This window comes from Neoarius graeffei, chromosome 5 (assembly GCF_027579695.1).
Source record: "Neoarius graeffei isolate fNeoGra1 chromosome 5, fNeoGra1.pri, whole genome shotgun sequence".
Classification (NCBI taxonomy): domain Eukaryota; kingdom Metazoa; phylum Chordata; class Actinopteri; order Siluriformes; family Ariidae; genus Neoarius; species Neoarius graeffei.
This window is the reverse complement of record NC_083573.1, coordinates 98275267-98298234: the sequence shown is the minus strand read 5'-3', so window position 1 is coordinate 98298234 and position 22968 is coordinate 98275267. Positions and strand designations below refer to the sequence as shown.

The window sequence follows — 22968 nt, the reverse complement described above, 5'->3', positions numbered from 1 at the left end:
CATCAGGTGCAATGATTCCACCACTTACCTTCCCTGACTCCACCCTCCATTCACAGACCGACGCTTGGCCACACCCCTGCTGCCACATCACGTTATCAAATTCAATAGATGTGGCCACATTATCGCCCATTTAAACACGTGTTTTTGTTGTTGTTTACATCTACATCTGCCAAAGCTACATTGCGATGTGGAATTTTCTGAAAGGTGTACAGAAACCGCCAGAGACGGGGACAAAGCGACCTCGGTCTGAAGAGGAGAAACGACAAAGGACTTATAAGCAAACGTGGGAGCAGGGTAGGCCTTGGCTGCGATACGATTTTTATGGAATAATTAATTTTTTTCAAGTTGATTCCTAGTCAATATGAAGCTCCTAATGCTTTCTCTCTCATACAGTTAGGTCCATATATATTTGGACACTGACACAAATTTTGTTTTTTTACCTGTTTACTGAAACATATTCAAGTTATAGTTATATAATGGACATGGACATAAAGTCCAGACTTTCAGCTTTCATTTGAGGGTATCCACATTAAAATTGGATGAAGGGTTTAGGAGTTTCAGCTCCTTAACATGTGCCACCCTGTTTTTAAAGGGACCAAAAGTAATTGGACAATTGACTCAAAGGCTATTTCATGGGCAGGTGTGGGAAATTCCTTCGTTATGTCATTCTCAATTAAGCAGATAAAAGGCCTGGAGTTGATTTGAGGTGTGGTGCTTGCATTTGGAAGATTTTGCTGTGAAGAAAACATGTGGTCAAAGGAGCTCTCCATGCAGGTGAAACAAGCCATCCTTAAGCTGCGAAAACAGAAAAAAACCATCCGAGAAATTGCTACAATATTAGGAGTGGCAAAATCTACAATTTGGTAGATCCTGACAAAGAAAGAAAGCACTGGTGAACTCATCAATGAAAAAGACCTGGACGCCCACAGAAGACAACAGTGGCGGATGATTGCAGAATAATTTCCATTGTGAAGAGAAACCCCTTCACAACAGCCAACCAAGTGAACAACACTCTCCAGGAAGCAGGCCTAACAATATCCAAATCTACCATAAAGAGAAGACTGCATGAAAGTAAATACAGAGGGTTCACTGCACGGTGCAAGCCACTCATAAGCCTCAAGAATAAAAAGGCTAGATTGGACTTTGCTAAAAAACATCTAAAAAAGCCAGCACAGTTCTGGAAGAACATTCTTTGGACAGATGAAACCAAGATCAACCTCTACCAGAATGATGGAAAGAAAAAAGTATGGCGAAGGCGTGGTATAGCTCACGATCCAAAGCATACCACATGATCTGTAAAACACGGCGGAGGCAGTGTGATGGCTTGGGCATGCATGGCTGCCAGTGGCACTGGGTCACTAGTGTTTATTGATGTGACACAGGACAGAAGCAGCCGGATGAATTCTGAGGTATTCAGAGACATACTGTGTGCTCAAATCCAGCCAAACTGATTGGTCGGCGTTTCATAATACAGATGGACAATGACCCAGAACATAAAGCCAAAGCAACCCAGGAGTTTATTAAAGCAAAGAAGTGGAATATTCTTGAATGGCCAAGTCAGTCACCTGATCTCAACCCAATTGAGCATGCATTTCACTTGTTAAAGACTAAACTTCAGACAGAAAGGCCCACAAACAAACAGCAACTGAAAACCGCTGCAGTAAAGGCCTGGAAGAGCATTAAAAAGGAGGAAACACAGCGTCTGGTGATGTCCATGAGTTCAAGACTTCAGGCAGTCATCGCAAACAAAGGGTTTTCAACCAAGTATTAGAAATGAACATTTTATTTACAATTATTTAATTTGTCCAATTACTTTTGAGCCCCTGAAATGAAGGGATTGTGTTTAAAAAATGCTTTAGTTCCTCACATTTTTATGCAATCATTTTGTTCAACCCACTGAATTAAAGCTGAAAGTCTGACCTTCAGCTGCATCTGAATTGTTTTGTTCAAAATCCATTGTGGTAATGTACAGAACCAAAATTAGAAAAATGTTGCCTCTGTCCAAATATTTATGGACCCAACTGTAAATGGTTAAATACAGAAAGCATGTTAGACATATTTTGGGTGCTACAGTCATGATCGTAAGTATATTTGTTTTCAATACTCATACACCAAGTTTTCCAATATATTATTATTTGTTGATATTATATTATGGTGGCGGCACGGTGGTGTAGTGGTTAGCGCTGTCGCCTCACAGCAAGAAGGTCCTGGGTTCGAGCCCCGGGGCCGGCGAGGGCCTTTCTGTGTGGAGTTTGCATGTTCTCCCCGTGTCCGCGTGGGTTTCCTCCGGGTGCTCCGGTTTCCCCCACAGTCCAAAGACATGCAGGTTAGGTTAACTGGTGACTCTAAATTGAGCGTAGGTGTGAATGTGAGTGTGAATGGTTGTCTGTGTCTGTGTGTCAGCCCTGTGATGACCTGGCGACTTGTCCAGGGTGTACCCCGCCTTTCGCCCGTAGTCAGCTGGGATAGGCTCCAGCTTGCCTGCGACCCTGTAGAAGGATAAAGCGGCTAGAGATAATGAGATGAGATGAGATTATATTATGGTGCTCTGTGCTGTTCTCATTTATGTATTTAACAACAGGATCAAAATACTCGGGTCTTGAAATAAATGCGCATTAGTCATGAACAATGGTAACTACTCTCTTTTGCATTATTTTTGACAGAAGTAAAATTCAGACATGAACAAATTTTGGCGAGTTGACTTTCTGTTTGGCGAGTTACTTTGGAAGGGAACTAGTCCGGCTGGCTGGTGAAAAAAAAAAAAAAATGAATTTCTAGGCCTGACATTCATACTCTGTAAAAGGAGAAAAGAAAAATGAAGTGGATCACAAACATCCAACCAATCAGGACAACGAGAGCACCTTGTCAATCATTGTTTTGGGGGCGTGGCTTTGGAGGAAAGCCTGAAAGGGAGGGGCTATATTAAAGTAAAAAAAGAGCTAGCTTCAGCAAAGTGCTAAAACGGGAATGTAAAAGGGGATGTAGAGAGAAACAGGAAGGAAGATTTGAGGCAGAGAGAGAGAGAGAGCTCAAGAATTCAAAACACTCAGACTCACATTATCAAGTCATAATTAATTTACAAACGACTGATGAAAACAAAACGACAGTTCAGAGACTGTAGAAGAGAGAAGGAAGACAGACAGAGAGAGAAAGAGAGAGAGAACTGAATGGTTATATGTAAAGGGATTATTTCTCCTCCGTGTGTGTGTGTGTTGCGTCTCTTACCCGGCCATGCTGCAGTACTTTGGGCCTCTTGACGCCGCGGTTAAAGAAGACAGGAGGCTGTGCTTTATTCTGAGATGAGGACAGCTGCATTTCTGGGTAAATGTTATCGAGATACCACTTAAAGGAATGACACTGCAGGCGCTCGCGCACGGCCAGGCGCTCACTGATGTCCCCGAAGTCACGGTTCCTGAGCTCAGGACGCAGGGCAAAGTACTGCTCCTGTTCACAAACAACAAAATACACCATCACTGGGGTGGGTTTTTATTTATTTATTTTAAAAAAATCAGCACAAAAGTATCATGATCCACGTTACACGAATCCTGGATAATCAATAACCTGATATCTGATATTATAATACACACAGAAAACTTTTCGATGGAATAAAAACGTGTTCTATTCCCTTCTAGCAGGTTTCATTCATTTGGTTTGATAGCATGCAATATTGTTAGCATAATCGCTTATCCTACATGTATTATATCACTCTACCCAATGGAGAATGAGCGTTGAATACGGTTTACGATATTACATGATGTCACACATCAGAGCTGATGCAGATATCCAGTGGGGAAGTTTTCTGCTGTGCATGTGCAGAATCATTCCATTCTTTGCAAGGAAAGAGAAAGACACTTTGAAAACCTGAAAGGCTCCCAAAACTTCATTAGATATTCTTCACACATATTTACAAGCAGTGGTGAACCGTGACTATTAGAGCTGGGACTTGAGCTCAGCCAAAACTGAGCCAGACACCAAAACAGCAACAGGGTAAAGGATTTAGTAAGGGATTAGCGGCAGGCTGCCAGGTCGCGCCGTTGTGTGTAGCTGTCGATTTTAAAAGTAACTCAGTAAATTACGGTACACAGGGAAACGAAGCCTTAAGTCTGAGTGAAAAATACTGTAGCGAGCGTACAGCGTGGAAGAAGAGTCTGGAGACAGAAATCTTAGTTTCTTGGTCGTTAGCCTGGGCTACTTGCTCTCGATAGATAGCACTGGCTTGACCGCTTTATTAGCATTCGCCAACACTACTGATGAACGCTACACCGGCTGGAAGGTGACTTCACTGCTGCGCTGACAGCACGGACTTGCGGTTAAGCTCACGTTGGCCTTCAAGAAGGCGAGAGCAATAAATTTTTGGTCCCTCCCTCTCATAAATCAAAATCTGATTGGCTAATTCATCTGTCACTTCAGACATAAACATACACTGCCACGGCCTTCTGTCCCAGCAATGAAGTCCTAACCAATGAGTGAGCAGCTCTAAACTCTTCTCAGCCTAGACACAGCAAACAAAACAATCTCACTGGATAACTCAATTTTAATGTTTTCAGGACAGTTACCCTTTCATTTCTGAAGCACATTTGATAGAAAATGAGGCCAAATTAGAAGACAATAATTATCATGAAATTATGAAAGAAAGAAAGAAATTAAATAGAACATTTGAAATGCTGATATGTTTGGGCTTCTCTGAAGGACTAGAAGACCCTGACGGTTCCCCTCCGATTACAAGAGAAAAACATATCAACGGACATCGAGAAACTGGAAGAGAGAGAGTGTATGTATGTATTATAATAATAATAGCTTTTTTTCATGGTATATCAGATATATTCCATTCAGCTACTCGTCTCTGAATCGTTCAGCATCATGCTAGCTGAATGGAATATATATCTGATATACCACTCAACACCAGGAAATATTTAAATATTCAACATGGACGACACGGCCATCACGGACAATTCAAAATCATTTCCAAATCACATGTAGTAGTGCATTTTTGTTCCAGCAGGTAAAGGCAGCTCTTCCCACCACTATCACCATGAGTACATTTCAGATGTGTGCGAAACAGTGTTTACATCACCGCCTGTGGCACCATGACTGGTCACAACACGGTCATGGTCACGGTCACAAAATCCTAAGGTAATGTAAATAATTCCCATTGGAGCCGTGGCAACAGATTCCCGTTAATGTTCCCAGATCGCCGTGGGATAGATTAACGTTTCGACTTTATGGTTTCACTCCCATGACACACATTCCCATTACAGCAGTAAACAGTGTTTTCAGTGGGAGTGAGGTACGAGTCTTTAACTTCAGTCTCTCACCTTGTACTCGTCCATCCAGACGTGAGCCAGGCGAAGGGAATTCCGCGCCATTGTGTCCTGTCCTCCAGGCGAGCCGTACGGACGACGCTTACGGAAAATGTGGCCCACTCTCGAGCAGGGCATGATCAGGAGCTGACCTCCACACATCCAAATCTAACACACACACACACACACAAAATTACTGCTCCACGCTAATGGTTACCATAGTAAAGCGGCGTACACACAGGAAGCGATTTGTTCACTGAAAGTTCGTCACTCGGATCGTCCACATATAAAGCCATCTGCTTGTTGTCTGGACGTTCCAGGCTCTGGTTGCCTAGGTAACCCTCATATATTATATTTCCCAGTGAAATAAGCAGTAGTTCCTGACAACACGTCACTAGTGGAGCAAACGGACAGTGTCGCTTCAGCTGGGGCAACTCACTCGCCCACGGTTAATTTCTTTTATTTCACAGTTTATAGATCAAAACTGTAACTGGTTCTGTTTTCTCTAACACTTTGATAAGACACACTTTAGTTTCTCTGCCGAGATGGTGGTGGCATCATCTGTCTGTCAGTCAGCAGGATCCTTTCACTCCCATCGCTACCCGCCCACTTCACGTCATCAGCGGTTATTTCGCCCATCATCGCTGCGAGTCACCAAACCTCACGACATCACCGTGAATCACTTCCTGTGGATACACACCTTTGCACTGTAAGTGAAGAATGAAACACTTCAGGGTGTGCCGTTATCGGAAAATAATCAACAGCAAAGCAGACTTGGCGTTATCACTCTGATTAGTTTCTTATAACAGCATGTCCCGAAGTGATTTATTCCTCTTCTACCCCAGCAATGTTGCAATGATTAGAATTTGTTCCTTTATTAAAAACTTCAGTGTGGTGTTCTTTATCTGTTTATAGATGCATCTAAAGCTGTGGAACAACTGGTTCCTGAGATCAGTCAGTTCCTCTCATCACTTACAGTACAGCAGCTACAAACACCTGCTCACTCACGTCTCCGTCTCTCTCACTCGCTCGGACACTCACTCTCGCTCCCTGTCTCTCTCTCTATTTATCTCCGTCTCTCTCTCTCTCGATCAGTCTCTCTCTCTCACTGTCTGACACTCACTCTATCACTCTGTGTGTCTGTCTCCCTGTCTCTCTCACTCACTGTCTTTGTCCGTCTCCCTCTCTCACTCTGTCGGACACTCCCTCCCTCCCTCTCTCTACTTGTGTCTCCCTCCCTACTTGTGTCTCCCTGTCTCCCTCCCTACTTGTGTCTCCCTGTCTCCCTCCCTACTTGTGTCTCCCTGTCTCCCTCCCCATTTTGGTCTCCCTGTCTCCCTCCCCATTTTGGTCTCCCTCCCCATTTTGGTCTCCCTGTCTCCCTCCCCATTTTGGTCTCCCTCCCCATTTTGGTCTCCCTGTCTCCCTCCCCATTTTGGTCTCCCTCCCCATTTTGGTCTCCCTCCCCATTTTGGTCTCCCTCCCCATTTTGGTCTCCCTGTCTCCCTCCCCATTTTGGTCTCCCTGTCTCCCTCCCCATTTTGATCTCCCTGTCTCCCTCCCCATTTTTGTCTCCCTCCCCATTTTTGTCTCCCTCCCCATTTTGGTCTCCCTCCCCATTTTGGTCTCCCTCCCCATTTTGGTCTCCCTCCCCATTTTGGTCTCCCTCCCCATTTTGGTCTCCCTCCCCATTTTGGTCTCCCTCCCCATTTTGGTCTCCCTCCCCATTTTGGTCTCCCTGTCTCCCTCCCCATTTTTGTCTCCCTCCCCATTTTTGTCTCCCTCCCCATTTTTGTCTCCCTGTCTCCCTCCCCATTTTTGTCTCCCTCCCCATTTTTGTCTCCCTCCCCATTTTTGTCTCCCTCCCCATTTTTGTCTCCCTCCCCATTTTTGTCTCCCTCCCCATTTTTGTCTCCCTCCCCATTTTTGTCTCCCTGTCTCTCCATTTTTGTCCATCTCTCTCTCACTCACTCCCCCCCACCCCTCTATGTGAATAAAACAAAAAAACCAACATGCAGCTTGTCCTGTGACTGAGAAACTGCAAACTCCTCGGTCCTGCAGATGTCAGAAAACTAACTCGAAGGTCACTCAGTAGTGTCCACCTCCACCAAGCCACATATTCAGATTTACTTCACAATCTCATCAGTTGTTCCTCGACCCATAGCCCACCTTTCCTCAAAATTATTACAGTTTTACCTCTGACACTGGAGACTCCTTCCGCTGATGTGAAATAAACACCTCCTTACAGAAAACCACACCAGATCATCGGGTACGCAATTTTAATGTGTGTACGTGCGCAGCATCTGTCACGCACATCACTGTGAAAGAGCTGTTACTATGGAAACAATGCATGAGGACGAGACTCGAAAAAATTATCACACCTTCTGGCCAATCAGAATCCAGGATTCAACAGCACTATGGTATACGGATGAGCACGCACGCGCACACAATAATTTATATTTCCTTGTAAAAATAAACAGCAGGCGAGAACAATCCCCTGAACTCTCAGTCTAAAACTAACTCTCCAGGTTCAGTCATTCCTATTAATAATCCTCCTCTTCCTGAGGGGGAGTTTATACTGCCGCTCTCCAAAAAGCCACCAAACACAATCTCACCGCGTGTGTTATATTTCAGCTCAAGAGCCAATTTGGACTCACTGAGTGGGTGAGTGTTTAATCAAACAAGCCAAAACACAAATAAACTGGAGAATTTCAGCTCCTGATGACTGCCTGGCAGCCGAGCGCACAGAACACGGCCGTGTGTGTGTGTGTGTTAGTTTTTTTTACTCTGAAGGAGATCTCCAGGTTCTCTCCGCCCCAGATGTCCATGCCACTGTCGTACTGCCCGAGCTCGTTGAAGTATTCTCGATCCATTGCGAACAGACCCCCGGCCATCGTCGGAGACCTGCAGGAGGAAGAGCACAGCTCCCTGATCCCGGTCACATGGTTCAGATCATGAGCTGGAGGTATCTGGGGTGGGGTTGGTACCTGATGGCTCCGCTGGGGTTGTTGAGCTCCGAGACAGGAACAGGGTCCCATTTAAAGTGCAGCCCCCAGTTAAAGCCTCCCCTGACGATGGGGGAGGGGCTGTAGAGCAGCGTGTCTGCACTGATGATGTCAATGACAGGACACACCACCGTGCGGCGGTTCTCTTTAATCGGGCTCAGCAACGGCTGCAGCCACGCCTCGTTCACCTCACAGTGACTGTCCAGGAACACCAGGACCTCACCTGAACCCGGGGGGGGGGCAAAAAGAGAGAGACAGAGAAAGGGAGACAGACAGATCAAGAGACAGACAGACAGAGAGGGCGAGAGAGACAGGGAGAGCACGCACGAGAGAGAGCAAGAGACAGACAGACAAGGAGAGAGAGAGGGGGAGACAGACAGATAGATCGAGAGACAGACAGAGGGTGAGAGAGACAGGGAGAGCATGCACGAGAGAGAGAGACACAGAGCGCAAGAGACAGACAGACAGGGGGAGACAGACAGATGGATTGAGAGAGACAGACAGACAGAGGGCGAGAGAGACAGGGAGAGCATGCACGAGAGAGAGAGAGAGAGAGAGAGAGAGAGAGAGAGAGAGAGACAGACAGAGCGCAAGAGACACACAGACAAGGAGAAAGAGAGAGAGAGGGGGAGACAGACAGATAGATCGAGAGACAGATAGACAGAGGGCGAGAGAGACAAGGAGAGCACATACGAGAGAGAGAGAGAGAGACACAGACAAGGAGAGAGAGACAGAGAGGGGGGAGACAGACAGAGAGGCAGACAGATCGAGAGAGAGGGTGAGAGACAGAGAGAGGGGGTGAGAGAGACACACAGACAGAGAGGGTGAGAGAGACAGACAGATCGAGAGACAGACAGGGAGAGTGAGAGAGACAGACAGGGAGAGAGAGCGAGAGACAGACAGAGATTGAGACAGACAGACAGACAGACAGGGAGAGCACGCGAGAGAGAGACAGAGAGTGCAAGAGAGAGACAGACAGGGAGGAAGAGAGACAGAGGGGGAAAAAAAATAGCCATAATGTTCTGTTTCTGTATACTCACACACACACACACACACACACACACACACCTGTAGCATGTGAGGCTCCAATCATCCTCCCCCTGATCAGTCCTTCTCTTTTCTTATTGCGCACCAACTTCACTTTGTCTGGCAGATTAGTGTCCATGTACATCTCCAGATCCTGCTTCAGGTCATCTACAACACACACACAGTTATTAGCAGGTTTTAACCAACATTCACTTTATTACTCAGCACCACTATCCATCCATCCAATCGATTCTATCCATCCACTTATTTTCAGTGAAGCTCTGCACCCCAAAAGATTAAACAATAAATAAGTACATGAACAAACAAACAATTTAATTTAATCTACCTTACCCGCTTTATTTTGATCAGATGCTGAATGACCCAAGCTTGTTTTGAAGACCAGACAGTTTATTCTGTATTCAACACTAAACTGTTGTTAGATGAACAGAAGGGCACAGAACTCATCTACACTCTTCCACTCACTCAGACCTCCAGAATCGGAGTTCTGTCTAAAGTCTCCCCCGTGTGGTTCAGTGCTGCTGTAGGGACATGAACACGGACACGTGTGTGTTAGTTCAGTGTTGGTGAAGGAGCTTGCCTAGCTCGCTGTTATCGTCCACCAGGATGATCTCGTGCAGGAGGTAAGCGGGTGTTCGGTCCAGGACGCTGTGGACGGTCCTGAGCAGGGCCGAGAAGGCCTCGTTAAAGAAGCAGATCACCACGCTGGCTGTCTGTAGCGCTAAAGGATATGTCTTCGCTTTACACCTGAGGAGGTAGAACACAAGATCATCATGAATAAACGAGTGCAGGGACTCTTCTAGAAGCGCACCGAGCCGTCTCGGCTTTCGCTCTCTGGTGCCGGAATTGGGATAGGGCAGATGTTTCATTCAGGCTTTAACACTGACGTTAACCACTTCACTTTATGATGAATCGTTACCTCGATTCATTTCCATAATCACCTTTTAAATCGATATCATCTGCATATCATGATCTATTTATTAGACGGCCTTTTTCAATATCAAGCGACATTGAACTAAAACGTTTACATACACTCACTGGCCACTTTAATAGGAACACCCCTACATGCACCTGCTGTTTGATGCAGTTCTCTAATCAGCCGATCCCTCGATGCATCAAGTTGCGCAGCTACAAATCAAGAGCTTAAGTTAATGTTCAAACATCAGAACGGGAAAAATCGTGATCTCAAAGTGAAGTGTGACTGACTTTCACTGTGGCATGGGTGATGGTTTGAGCCAGATGGACTGGATTGAGTATTTCAGAAACTGCTGATCTCACAGAGATCACACAACAGTCTCCATACACAGAATGGTGTGAAAAACAAAAAACATCAAGTGAGTGAGTGAGCGAGCGACAGTTCTGTGGGTGGAAACAAACAAACGCCTTGGTGATCAGAGAGCTCAGAGGAACATGGATAAATTGGTTCGAGATTTTTTTTTTTTTTTGCCAGGAAGGATATACGTAGTAACTCATTTAATCACTCTTTACAACCGTGGTGGGCGGCACGGTGGTGTAGTGGTTAGCGCTGTCGCCTCACAGCAAGAAGGTCCGGGTTCGAGCCCCGTGGCCGGCGAGGGCCTTTCTGTGCGGAGTTTGCATGTTCTCCCCGTATCCATGTGGGTTTCCTCCGGGTGCTCCGGTTTCCCCCACAGTCCAAAGACATGCAGGTTAGGTTAACTGGTGACTCTAAATTGACCGTAGGTGTGAATGTGAGTGTGAATGGTTGTCTGTGTCTATGTGTCAGCCCTGTGATGACCTGGCGACTTGTCCAGGGTGTACCCCGCCTTTCGCCCGTAGTCAGCTGGGATAGGCTCCAGCTCCCCCGCGACCCTGTAGAACAGGATAAAGCGGCTACAGATAATGAGATGAGATGAGACAACCGTGGTGAGCAGAAAAGCATCTCAGCATGCAACAGCAGAACACACTGGGTTCCACTCCTGCAGGCAAGAACAGGGATCTTAGACTCAAGAACACGTTCCTATTAAAGTGGCTAGTGAGTGGAGATATATAAAATATGTTTCGCAAAATGTTCATCAGCCAAGTGAAAGCAGAATATGAGCTCTGAAACACTGGAAGATAGATTTCATTGACTTTTTGTTGTCTTTGACAGTATGTATAGTACAGTACACACACACACACAGTATCATGTTTACTGTGTACTTTTTAAACACTTTTTAACTTCTCAGCATATTTCAGTCAGCAAGATTTACTCAAGCACATCACACAACAGTTAATCTCATAATGATTATCAAGAATGGTACACTTGTTTACACACACACACACACCTACTTTTCACTCCTGGTATCAGGCAGGTCTCGGTGGTATCCGATCCTGTTGCTGATGAGGACGTTGAAGGCGTGTCTGTGGTAGCCTGTATCTCTCACTTCCTGATCCTTCTCATTGTAAATCATTCCTGCACACACAGACGTCACACTCATACACAACTACACACTGTGTGTGTGTGTGTGTGTGTGTGTGTGTGTGTATAAGAAGCGGGGATAACTGTAAATCCGTTCCATCACACCACCCAGTCCCTGATTACATTGTGTTTCTGATTAGAAGAGATATAAATACTTTTTGATAATGCTGTAATAATCCACCGACAATCCAAACTCCAGTAAATTAAAAAAAAAAAAAAAAAAAAAAAACATAATAAAATGAGCGGCACGGTGGTGTAGTGGTTAGCGCTGTCGCCTCACAGCAAGAAGGTCCTGGGTTCGAGCCCCGTGGCCGGCGAGGGCCTTTCTGTGTGGAGTTTGCATGTTCTCCCCGTGTCCGCGTGGGTTTCCTCCGGGTGCTCCGGTTTCCCCCACAGTCCAAAGACATGCAGGTTAGGTTAACTGGTGACTCTAAATTGACCATAGGTGTGAATGTGAGTGTGAATGGTTGTCTGTGTCTATGTGTCAGCCCTGTGATGACCTGGCGACTTGTCCAGGGTGTACCCCGCCTTTCGCCCGTAGTCAGCTGGGATAGGCTCCAGCTTGCCTGCGACCCTGTAGAAGGATAAAGCGGCTACAGATAATGAGATGAGAATGAGATAATAAAATGACCATCACGAATAATTTCATATTATTTAGTAACACTTTCTACTAAGGTCATATTTATAATGAACTATGAACTCATACCATACTATAAGGCATTCTACACACCATTATGCATTTTTATAAATAAGAATTACACTTTATAAGTACTATTATTATACATTATACAGTAGACTGACAGAGTTACAGCAGGTTATATCATCAATACCTTTTCACAGTGCGGTATGACTGACAGTATGAGACCTGACTTTTTAAAATCCAATAAATTAAATCTTTAAAAATGTAACAATTATTTAATAATCAATTGTACCAGAGCAAATATTATGAAGTGTAACTACTAAACTTTAGAACACGCCACAAAAGTTTACAACAAAAATGTAACCGATTATACAAAAATGAGACATGCCAATACTTTACAACATACTATAAAAAAAAAAAAATCTAACATTCTGGAAAAATACCAGATTATACCAACATTTTTAAAAAGTACATAATTTTACAACCTTACAAGATGCTACAAAACTTTAACACATTACAAAACTTAACATACAACAAACCTTTCCAACATACTGTACGACAGTTTTGACAAACCACAATGACATATGTCAAAACTTTATAACCTACAAAAGTTTACAACCTTACAGCATGCTACAAATCTCTAATCTTACAACCTACAGATCTTGACAACCTTACAACATACTAAAAAAAAAACCCAAAAAATCTTTACAGCATACTGCAAATCTTTACAGCCTTCCAGCATACTGCAAAACTTTACAGCCAACTGCAAAACTTGACAGCCTAACATATTAGAAAAAAAAAAACTTTACAATATCCCACAAAACTGAGACCATACCAAAATTTATAACATACCACAAAATCTTGACATGATGCAAACTTTACAACTTTTTTACTACAAAATTTTACAACATACTACAAACCTTCAGGAGATACTCCAGAACTTTTTACAAACATAAAACAAAACTTTAGATTATGCCAAAATTTCCGACAAACTCTGCAGCTTCAAAACTTTACACTCAACTACTCTAAGTAGTGTACACCCCGAAGTGTGGGTAATGTATCGAATGTCAAGTTTTGTATAATGCTTTCTGTTCTTATAACTACATTATAAATATTGCGATAAACTCTGATGCCTTTTCATAAACAGTTATAAGCGTGGGCATGATGCTTGATGAATGTACTGTACGATTGATATGACGTACCGTCTATAAGGAGTGTGAGCATAAAAGTGTTCTCCTGTACTGGAGAATAACGATAGTGTGAGGGTGTTAACGTTCAGACTGACCCATCTCAGGCGAGAGGTCACTGCGGCGGCTGTCGTGTCCGTGTGCTCTGTTGGGTGGGGCGGGGCGGCGGGTGAAGCGGGGCTGGAAGCGGTGCTGCGCCCCCTGGATGGGCACATGGCTGGAGGACAGGCGGCTCTCCTGACTCAGGCTGAAGTAGAGGAAGAGCAGGAAGGACCACGTCAGTGACGTGAAGAGGCAGCCATAGCAGAAGTAGCGGAGAGTGACATTGCCCATGGTAGAGCTAGCATCATCAACGGCCCGTCTTCACATGCCTGGAACATACACACACACACACACACACACACACACGTGTCACACCCCATCCTCCCCTTCACAACTCAAGCCTGCTGTGGTTTTTATTAGTTCTTCATCATCATCCTCCTCTCCTCTCCACCAGCTTCATGATTATCATGGACACGATTCAGCTAATTCTACAACAGCACTTCTCTTCCTACTGCACTTTATCAGTTGATAACTAGAAAAACAGCCTCCTCTAAATATGAAGTCCTGAAAAATGAAATACTGTCACGTCTACATTGAACACAGCTGGAATCCCATATGGAGCCAATTTTCAGATTAGGTCATTAACACAGCTTTTTTTTTTTAAAGTCACACGTTTTTTTAAAGTCCAGTCGTTATTGTCATTGTCCATCATGTTCCTGCTCTGTGGCGTGAGATAAAACATGTCAGGGTGATGACCAGCTGTTGCATCTGTGGATCCATTCATACAGTTAATGAACACGTCACTGAGGAACTTCACCCTCTGCTGCAATGGGCTCTGTTTGCTTTCAGCACACACACACACGATAGGCAATGTGATAGAAATATCTTATTACATGAAACTAGAAGACACCAACAATACCATACACAGCAGAGACGTAGACACAGACCTAGACGCACAGACATAGAGGTGGACACACAGATGTACAAGTAGAGACACAGACGTAGATAGACTTACAGATGTAAGCATAGAGACACAGACATGTAAATAAATGGACGTAGACACACAGACAGATACGTAGACTCATGGACAGAGACTCATGGACATAGAGAGACAGATTTACAGACTCACAGACTGATATATTAAAGGAGAACTGAAGTCATTTTTAAACTTGCTTTATTTCTTAATTAACGTGTCATTCAATGACGTTTTCGGTTTTAGTAACCTTATATCGTGACTCGTATTGGCAACTAATTGCGATTAAATATTATACTGATCGGCCTATTCGGTTTTTAGCCGTGTTGAATTTAGTTCGTTTGGTCCACGGCAGGCGTCGCTTATCCGTGCAATCTTCACGAGACTTGTGCGAGACTTCGAAACGTGAAGTATCAGCCAGGTGTCAGTGCCGCCATTTTGAAAACTGTTTTCCAAACGAAACATTGCACAAAAACGAGTTTAAATGACGATTACTGCCTGCTTTTTTGAAACTTTCCTGATTGCTATCAAAACAAACAACTTCCGGCTTGATTACATCAGCATTCGAAAGAGGGCGCGCGCGTCTTTTGACAACGTTGGCAGATGTCGGTGACTTTGATTTCCGCTGTACGTTTTACTTCCGTCCTACGATGTCTCGCACAGGTCTCAACGAATCTCGTTTACGGCCATCGCTTTGACATATATTACAGAGCATATTTCAAACACTCATAACTTGCTATAGCAGTGACAAAATAGTTATCAAAAATGGATTCCGATATTTAATAAAATGAGATAGAGTTTTGATGATAAAAGAAATTTGCCTTCAGTTCTCCCTTAACAGACAGACAGACAGGAAGATAGATAAATAGATAAGACAGGAATGTACGTAGATAACTAGATAGATTTACAGACAGACGGAGAGATGCTTTCCCTGAGGACTTGGTCAGAAAATGTAAACTGATGGATGAACAGATCGGACTGAAAACGTTCATCTCATGTGATTCGGATAATTAAAGCTACAGAGATCATCAGGAACCATTCCACATTTTAAAGACAATGAAAGAAAACGTTACAGTCACTGTGAGGCTGGTGCTTTATGGAATGGAGTAAAGTTTACCCGAGACACCTGATCAACCAATCATCAAACTTACATACGCTGCATCAGGTCCATTGACACCATGGGGGAGAAGGCGCGAGAGAGACAGGACAGACGGAGGGAGGGTGAAGGCGCGAGAGAGACAGGACAGACGGAGGGAGGGTGAAGGCGCGAGAGAGACAGGACAGACGGAGGGAGGGTGAAGGCGCGAGAGAGACAGGACAGACGGAGGGAGGGTGAAGGCGCGAGAGAGACAGGACAGACGGAGGGAGGGTGAAGGCGCGAGAGAGACAGGACAGACGGAGGGAGGGTGAAGGCGCGAGAGAGACAGGACAGACGGAGGGAGGGTGAAGGCGCGAGAGAGACAGGACAGACGGAGGGAGGGTGAAGGCGCGAGAGAGACAGGACAGACGGAGGGAGGGTGAAGGCGCGAGAGAGACAGGACAGACGGAGGGAGGGTGAAGGCGCGAGAGAGACAGGACAGACGGAGGGAGGGTGAAGGCGCGAGAGAGACAGGACAGACGGAGGGAGGGTGAAGGCGCGAGAGAGACAGGACAGACGGAGGGAGGGTGAAGGCGCGAGAGAGACAGGACAGACGGAGGGAGGGTGAAGGCGCGAGAGAGACAGGACAGACGGAGGGAGGGTGAAGGCGCGAGAGAGACAGGACAGACGGAGGGAGGGTGAAGGCGCGAGAGAGACAGGACAGACGGAGGGAGGGTGAAGGCGCGAGAGAGACAGGACAGACGGAGGGAGGGTGAAGGCGCGAGAGAGACAGGACAGACGGAGGGAGGGTGAAGGCGCGAGAGAGACAGGACAGACGGAGGGAGGGTGAAGGCGCGAGAGAGACAGGACGACGGAGGGAGGGTGAAGGCGCGAGAGAGACAGGACGACGGAGGGAGGGGGAAGGCGCGAGACAGACAGGACAGACGGAGGGAGGGGGAAGGCGCGAGACAGACAGGACGACGGAGGGAGGGTGAAGGCGCGAGACAGACAGGACGACGGAGGGAGGGTGAAGGCGCGAGAGAGACAGGACGACGGAGGGAGGGTGAAGGCGCGAGACAGACAGGACGACGGAGGGAGGGTGAAGGCGCGAGACAGACAGGACGACGGAGGGAGGGTGAAGGCGCGAGACAGACAGGACGACGGAGGGAGGGTGAAGGCGCGAGAGAGACAGGACGACGGAGGGAGGGTGAAGGCGCGAGAGAGACAGGACGACGGAGGGGGGGGTGAAGGCGCGAGAGAGACAGGACGACGGAGGGGGGGGTGAAGGCGCGAGAGAGACAGGACGACGGAGGGGGGGTGAAGGCGCGAGAGAGACAGGACGACGGAGGGGGGGTGAAGGCGCGAGAGAGACAGGACGACGGGGGGGGGGTGAAGGCGCGAGAGAGACAGGACGACGGAGGGGGGGTGAAGGCGCGAGAGAGACAGGACGACGGAGGGGGGGTGAAGGCGCGAGAGAGACAGGACGACGGAGGGAGGGTGAAGGCGCGAGAGAGACAGGACGACGGAGGGGGGGGTGAAGGCGCGAGAGAGACAGGACGACGGAGGGGGGGGTGAAGGCGCGAGAGAGACAGGACGACGGAGGGGGGGTGAAGGCGCGAGAGAGACAGGACGACGGAGGGGGGGTGAAGGCGCGAGAGAGACAGGACGACGGGGGGGGGTGATGGCGCGAGAGAGACAGGACGACGGGGGGGGGGAAGGCGCGAGAGAGACAGGACGACGGAGGGAGGGTGAAGGCGCGAGAGGGACAGGACGACGGAGAGGGAGGGAAGGCGCGAGAGAGAGACAGGACGACGGGGGGGGGGAAGGCGCGAGAGAGACAGGACGACGGAGGGAGGGGAAAGGCGCGAGAGGGACAGGACGACGGAGAGGGAGGGAAGGCGCGAGAGAGAGACAGGACGACGGAGAGGGAGGGAAGGCGCGAGAGAGAGACAGGACGACGGAGAGGGAGGGAAGGCGCGAGAGAGAGACAGGACGACGGAGAGGAAGGAAGGCGAGAGAGAGAGACAGGACAACAGAGAGAGGAACACGAGATGATAGTGAGAGTGCTCTGTAACTTAATATTTGATCTATAATTAAGCACAGCAGGGTTCTGGAGCCGGAAACACACAAGACACACCACACACACTGCTGAAATAATCTTCTCCTCTGTCTTTGTGGTTACGGTTTTGATTAAAAATGTCACTGCTTTATAAAGTTTGATGTATGAATGTACGATTCTGCCGGGTGTAATGAGGAGACAGTACAGAGAGAGAAAGCGGTTTCTGTTCATTAAAGCTCTGGGTTTATAAGGTGACGGCTATAAAATAGTCAAGAGTCTGACTCGCTGGAACAAACACAGGGCAAAATAAAGCCATGTGTGAATGTGAACTGCACGCTGGACTGATTTCCAAAAGCTGAGTTAAATCCCACTTCAGGCGAGACACGACAGACGCAAAGAAGGATTCTGTTCAACGTTTTGAAACTAAACCACACAGACAAAACATCTCTTCAGACATTTCTCAAAATTCAGCAGGAACGTGGTTATTTATCTAAAAGTTCTCAAGCTCCGCCCACTTCACAATCACCTCGTTTAATTTTACACGTTCATTCATTCCTAATTTACAGATAGGAATTACAACATCTGGATTTATGAAAGATTTTACTCTATAAAAAAAACCAACTTATTTCAACAAAAATGTCTGCATTTTTTCCTCTTTTCTGTATCATGCTGCTAAAAAAAAAAAGTTTTAAATTTCATGGGTTTGTTGTCAGTTTTACTGGATAAAGCATAACATGTAGAAAAGAAGTGAAAAATTTTCATTTCCAACATCAACCAAAGATCTGATTTTTGGTTTCATAAAGTATGCGTGCAAATTTACACTTATTTAATTAGAGGAACTATGAATTGAACAAACTAAAATTTAACAAAACAAAAATCTTTTTCTTCAGTCTCGGAAATTTTTTTTTGGCTTTGTTAGGTATGCAAATGTATGTATATTTATTGAAATGCAGTCTCATTTGCATATTTTTTTCTAAGTTCATATTCAGAAGGATATTACAGAAAGATTTCTCAACTGAACAGATAGATAGATAGATAGATAGATAGATAGATAGATAGATAGATAGACTTTATTCATCCTGAAGGAAATTAAGCTGGATTTATGGAAGGTTTAGATACCAGAAAAAATGTGCCAGTAACTATTATTATTATTACTACAATAAAACAAATGATATATTAAATTATTGAAATAAAGCCTCATCCTAGAGAGATTCTACAGAAAGGGAACAAAATAAATAACTTTTTTTGTTTTATTAGCTATGTAAAAATGTGTATTTAAATCAGATTCAACCTCATTTGCATGTTGTAAAGTCCATATTCAGAAAGACAGTACAGCAGGATCTGTTAATTTTGATAATTGTTGGAAAACAGCATGGATAATAATAATAATAATAATAATAATAATAATAATAATAAACAATAATTATAATTTCTTGGGTAAACAAAAAGTAAGAGGACAATAACAGTAGATTACCAATCAAAAGTTTTTCCTGGAGAGTTTCTTCATAGAAAAAAAAATTCTCTCTCTCTCTTTGCTCTTTTAGCAGCTATGCAAATGTCTGCATTTTTAATAAGCCTCATTTGCATATATTTTTATTCCAATAGCAAAAATACTTGCAAGTTTTGTAGCAACCAACTGACAAATATTGTAATCTATTTTATTAATAATAATAATAATAATAATAATAATAATAATAATAAATACCTGCAGTGTCTTTACTTAAGCAAAAATAAATTGAATTATTTAAATTAAACACCTATTAAAAAAAACCACAAACACACACACAAACCTGTAAAATATATAAATGCACAGTGAAAATGTAGTCGACTCAAACCAGATGCTACTCTAAAACTCAATAAAGTAATAAATAAAAGTACTTAACATGTTAATTAAACCAGCTCATTAATAAAACATGACGATCTCCATAACAACCAAACACTGCCTCGAGCTAGCTCGCTAAGTCTCACCTACAGCCTTTAGATCTCAGTAATTTATTGAGCCCAGAGCGCCATCAGGCCTTCCGCTGGGGAATAAAGGCGTTAAAGCTGGTCTCCAGCCCGCTGCTGGGCGCTTCACACCGCTCTCAGACCCGCAAACACTTACTCAGGAATGGCCATGGTGCGCTCCGGCCTCGGCTCCGCGCAGGCACACTGCGGCTGCTTCTTCTCCACATCAACGCTCCTCTCCCATTGCTGTATTCGCCCACCACGGCCCAATCAGAGCTCAGAGATTACAGACGAGGCGTGGTCAAACCCCGGAAACGTGCTCGGGCAACATGCGTGCATTTCTCGACGTGACCTCGCTTTCCAAGGCCCGCGTTAGTAGCTCTTATAATCGCCTGATTAAAAAGTAACGCTGTGTGATGTGAAAGTAATACCAGCTACAATAAAAAACACAAACAGGTTCTTTAATGCGTCTTTGATCATTAAAGGTTCTATTTGGAACACGTTATTATAGGAAAACACTGTGTTATAGGACAACACCTGCTGGGGAAAAAACAGTTTAGTGTGATCAGCTACTAGCTGCTAGAACACTGGTCAAACACCACAGACTTAACTAGACTAGACACCATAGACCAGGGGTGTCAAACCTGATCCATAAAGGGCCGTGTGGCTGCAGGTTTTCATTCCAGCCATGCAGCAGCACCCTGATTTGGCTTATTCAATCAACTGACACACCCACCCTTGATTAAAGGGTGGGTGTGGCTGCAAGTATTTGACTGTGTGAAGACAGTTCAGTTGATTGAATGAGCCAAGTCAGGTGTGCTGCTGCATGGCTGGAATGAAAACCTGCAGCCACAAGGCCCTTTATGGATCAGGTTTGACACCCCTGCCATAGACTAATTTTCTAAAAATTAACTTGTTTTAGAAAATAAGAGAACCATAAGGTAATAAGCACTGTACTTCTATATATTTATTCATCACTTTAGTTATACGGAATCTTCTCAATATGGTAAAAAAAAAACAAAAAACTGGATTTAAGTTAGATTTTATGATGAATGAATGGATGGATGACTGGATGGATGGATATATGAATGCACGGATGGACTGATGGATGGATGGATGGATGGATGAATTAATTAATGGATGGATGAATGAATACATGGATGGATGGATGAATTAAGTAATGGATGGATCTATGGATGAATTAATGGATGGATGAATGAATACATGGATGGATGGATGGATGGATGGATGGATGGATTAAGTAATGGATGGATCTATGGATGAATTAATGGATGGATTAATTAATTAATAGATGGATGAATGAATGCATGAAATGATGGATTAATTAATTAATTAATTAATAGATGAATTAATGAATGAATGCACAGATGGATTAATGGCTGGATGGATAAATGAATTAATGGATGTATGGATGAATTAATGAATGGATGGATGAATTAATGAATAGATTGATGGATGGATGGATAAATTAATAGCTGGATGGATGAATGAATGACTGAATTAGTGGATGGATGGATGATGGATGGATGGATGAATTAATTAATGGATGGATCTATGGATGAATGGATGGATGGATATATGAATGCACGCATGGACTGATGGCTGGATGGCTGAATGGATGAATGCATGCATGGATGGATGAATTAATGGATGGATGATTGAATACATGAATGAATGAATGCATGAAAGGATGGATGAATTAATTAATAGATGGATGAATGAATGCATGAAAGGATGGATTAATTAATTAATAGATGAATGAATGAATGTACAGATGGATTAATGGCTGGATGGATAAATGAATTAATGGATGTATGGATGAATTAATTAATGGATGGATGAATTAATGGATAGATTGATGGATGGATAAATTAATAGCTGGATGGATGGATGGATGGATGGATGGATAATGCATGGATGGATGGATGGATGAATTAATTAATGGATGGATGAATGGATGGATGGATGGATGGATGGATGGATATATGAATGCATGGATGGACTGATGGCTGGATGGCTGAATGGATGAATGCATGGATAGATGGATGAATTAATGGATTGATGGATGGATGAATGAATACATGGATGGATAAATTAAGTAATGGATGGATCTATGGATGAATTCATGGATGGATGAATGAATGCATGAATTAATTAATGGATGGATGGATGATGGATGAATGAATGGACTGATGGCTGGATGGATGAATGCATGGATGATGGATGAATTAATGGATGAATGAATACATGGATGGATGGATGAATTAAGTAATGGATGGATCTATGGATGAATTAATGGATGGATGAATGAATGGCTGGCTGGATGAATTAATTAATTGATGAATGAATGAATGAATGAATGAATGAATGAATGCACAGATGGGTTAATGGCTGGATGGATGCATGGATGCATGGATGGATGGATGGATGGATGGATGGATGAATGAATGCATGCACAGATGGATTAATGCTGGATGAATGGCTGGATGGATGAATGAATGGATGGATGAATTAATTAATGGCTAGATCTATGGATGAATTAATGGATGTATGGATGGATAAATTAATAGCTGGATAGATGAATGAATGAATGAATTAGTGGATGAATTGATGGATGGATGAATTAATTAATGGATAGATGGATGGATGGGTAAATTAATGGCTGGATGGATGAATGAATGAACAAATTAGTGGATGGATGGATGAATGCACGGATGGATGAATTAATTAATGGATGGATCCATGGATTAATTAATGGATGGATGAATACATGAATGGATGAATGAATTAATGGATGGATGGATGGATGAATGAATACATGGATGGATCTATGGATGAATTAATGGATAGATGAATGAATGCATGAAAGGGTGGATGAATTGATGGATGTATGAATTAATTAATGGATATATGGATGGATGGGTAAATTAATGGCTGGATGGATGGATGGATGAATGAATGAACAAATTAGTGGATGGATGGATGAATTAATTAATGGATGGATCTATGGATTAATTAATGGATGGATGAATGAATACATGAATTGATGAATGAATTAATGGATGGATGGATGGATGGATGGATGGATGAATGAATACATGGGTGGATCTATGGATGAATTAATGGATGGATGAATGAATGCATGAAAGGATGGATGAATTAATTAATGGATGGATGGATAAATTAATTGATGAATGAATTAGTGGATGGATGAATGGATGGATGAATTAATTAATGGATGGATCTATGGATG

The 22968-nt window shown here is 44.1% G+C and overlaps 1 protein-coding gene across 2 annotated transcripts in view; it reads right to left on the bottom strand.

Annotated features, from left to right (window-relative positions):
* The window catches only part of galnt11 (UDP-N-acetyl-alpha-D-galactosamine:polypeptide N-acetylgalactosaminyltransferase 11 (GalNAc-T11)), a 46422-nt gene extending 26487 nt beyond the window's left edge, over window positions 1–19935 (bottom strand). The window contains exons 1-9 of one of the 2 annotated variants that reach the window (XM_060922559.1): window positions 19852–19935; window positions 13694–13966; window positions 11639–11762; window positions 9930–10096; window positions 9374–9499; window positions 8288–8528; window positions 8087–8204; window positions 5316–5468; window positions 3226–3444 (exon numbers count right to left, since the gene is read on the bottom strand). In XM_060922559.1, coding sequence (XP_060778542.1) covers window positions 3226–3444; window positions 5316–5468; window positions 8087–8204; window positions 8288–8528; window positions 9374–9499; window positions 9930–10096; window positions 11639–11762; window positions 13694–13928 — 1383 coding nt within the window. In that variant the 5' untranslated portion in view covers window positions 13929–13966; window positions 19852–19935. The other variant, XM_060922558.1, reaches the window with a different exon arrangement.
* Between the last annotated feature and the right edge of the window lie 3033 nt (window positions 19936–22968).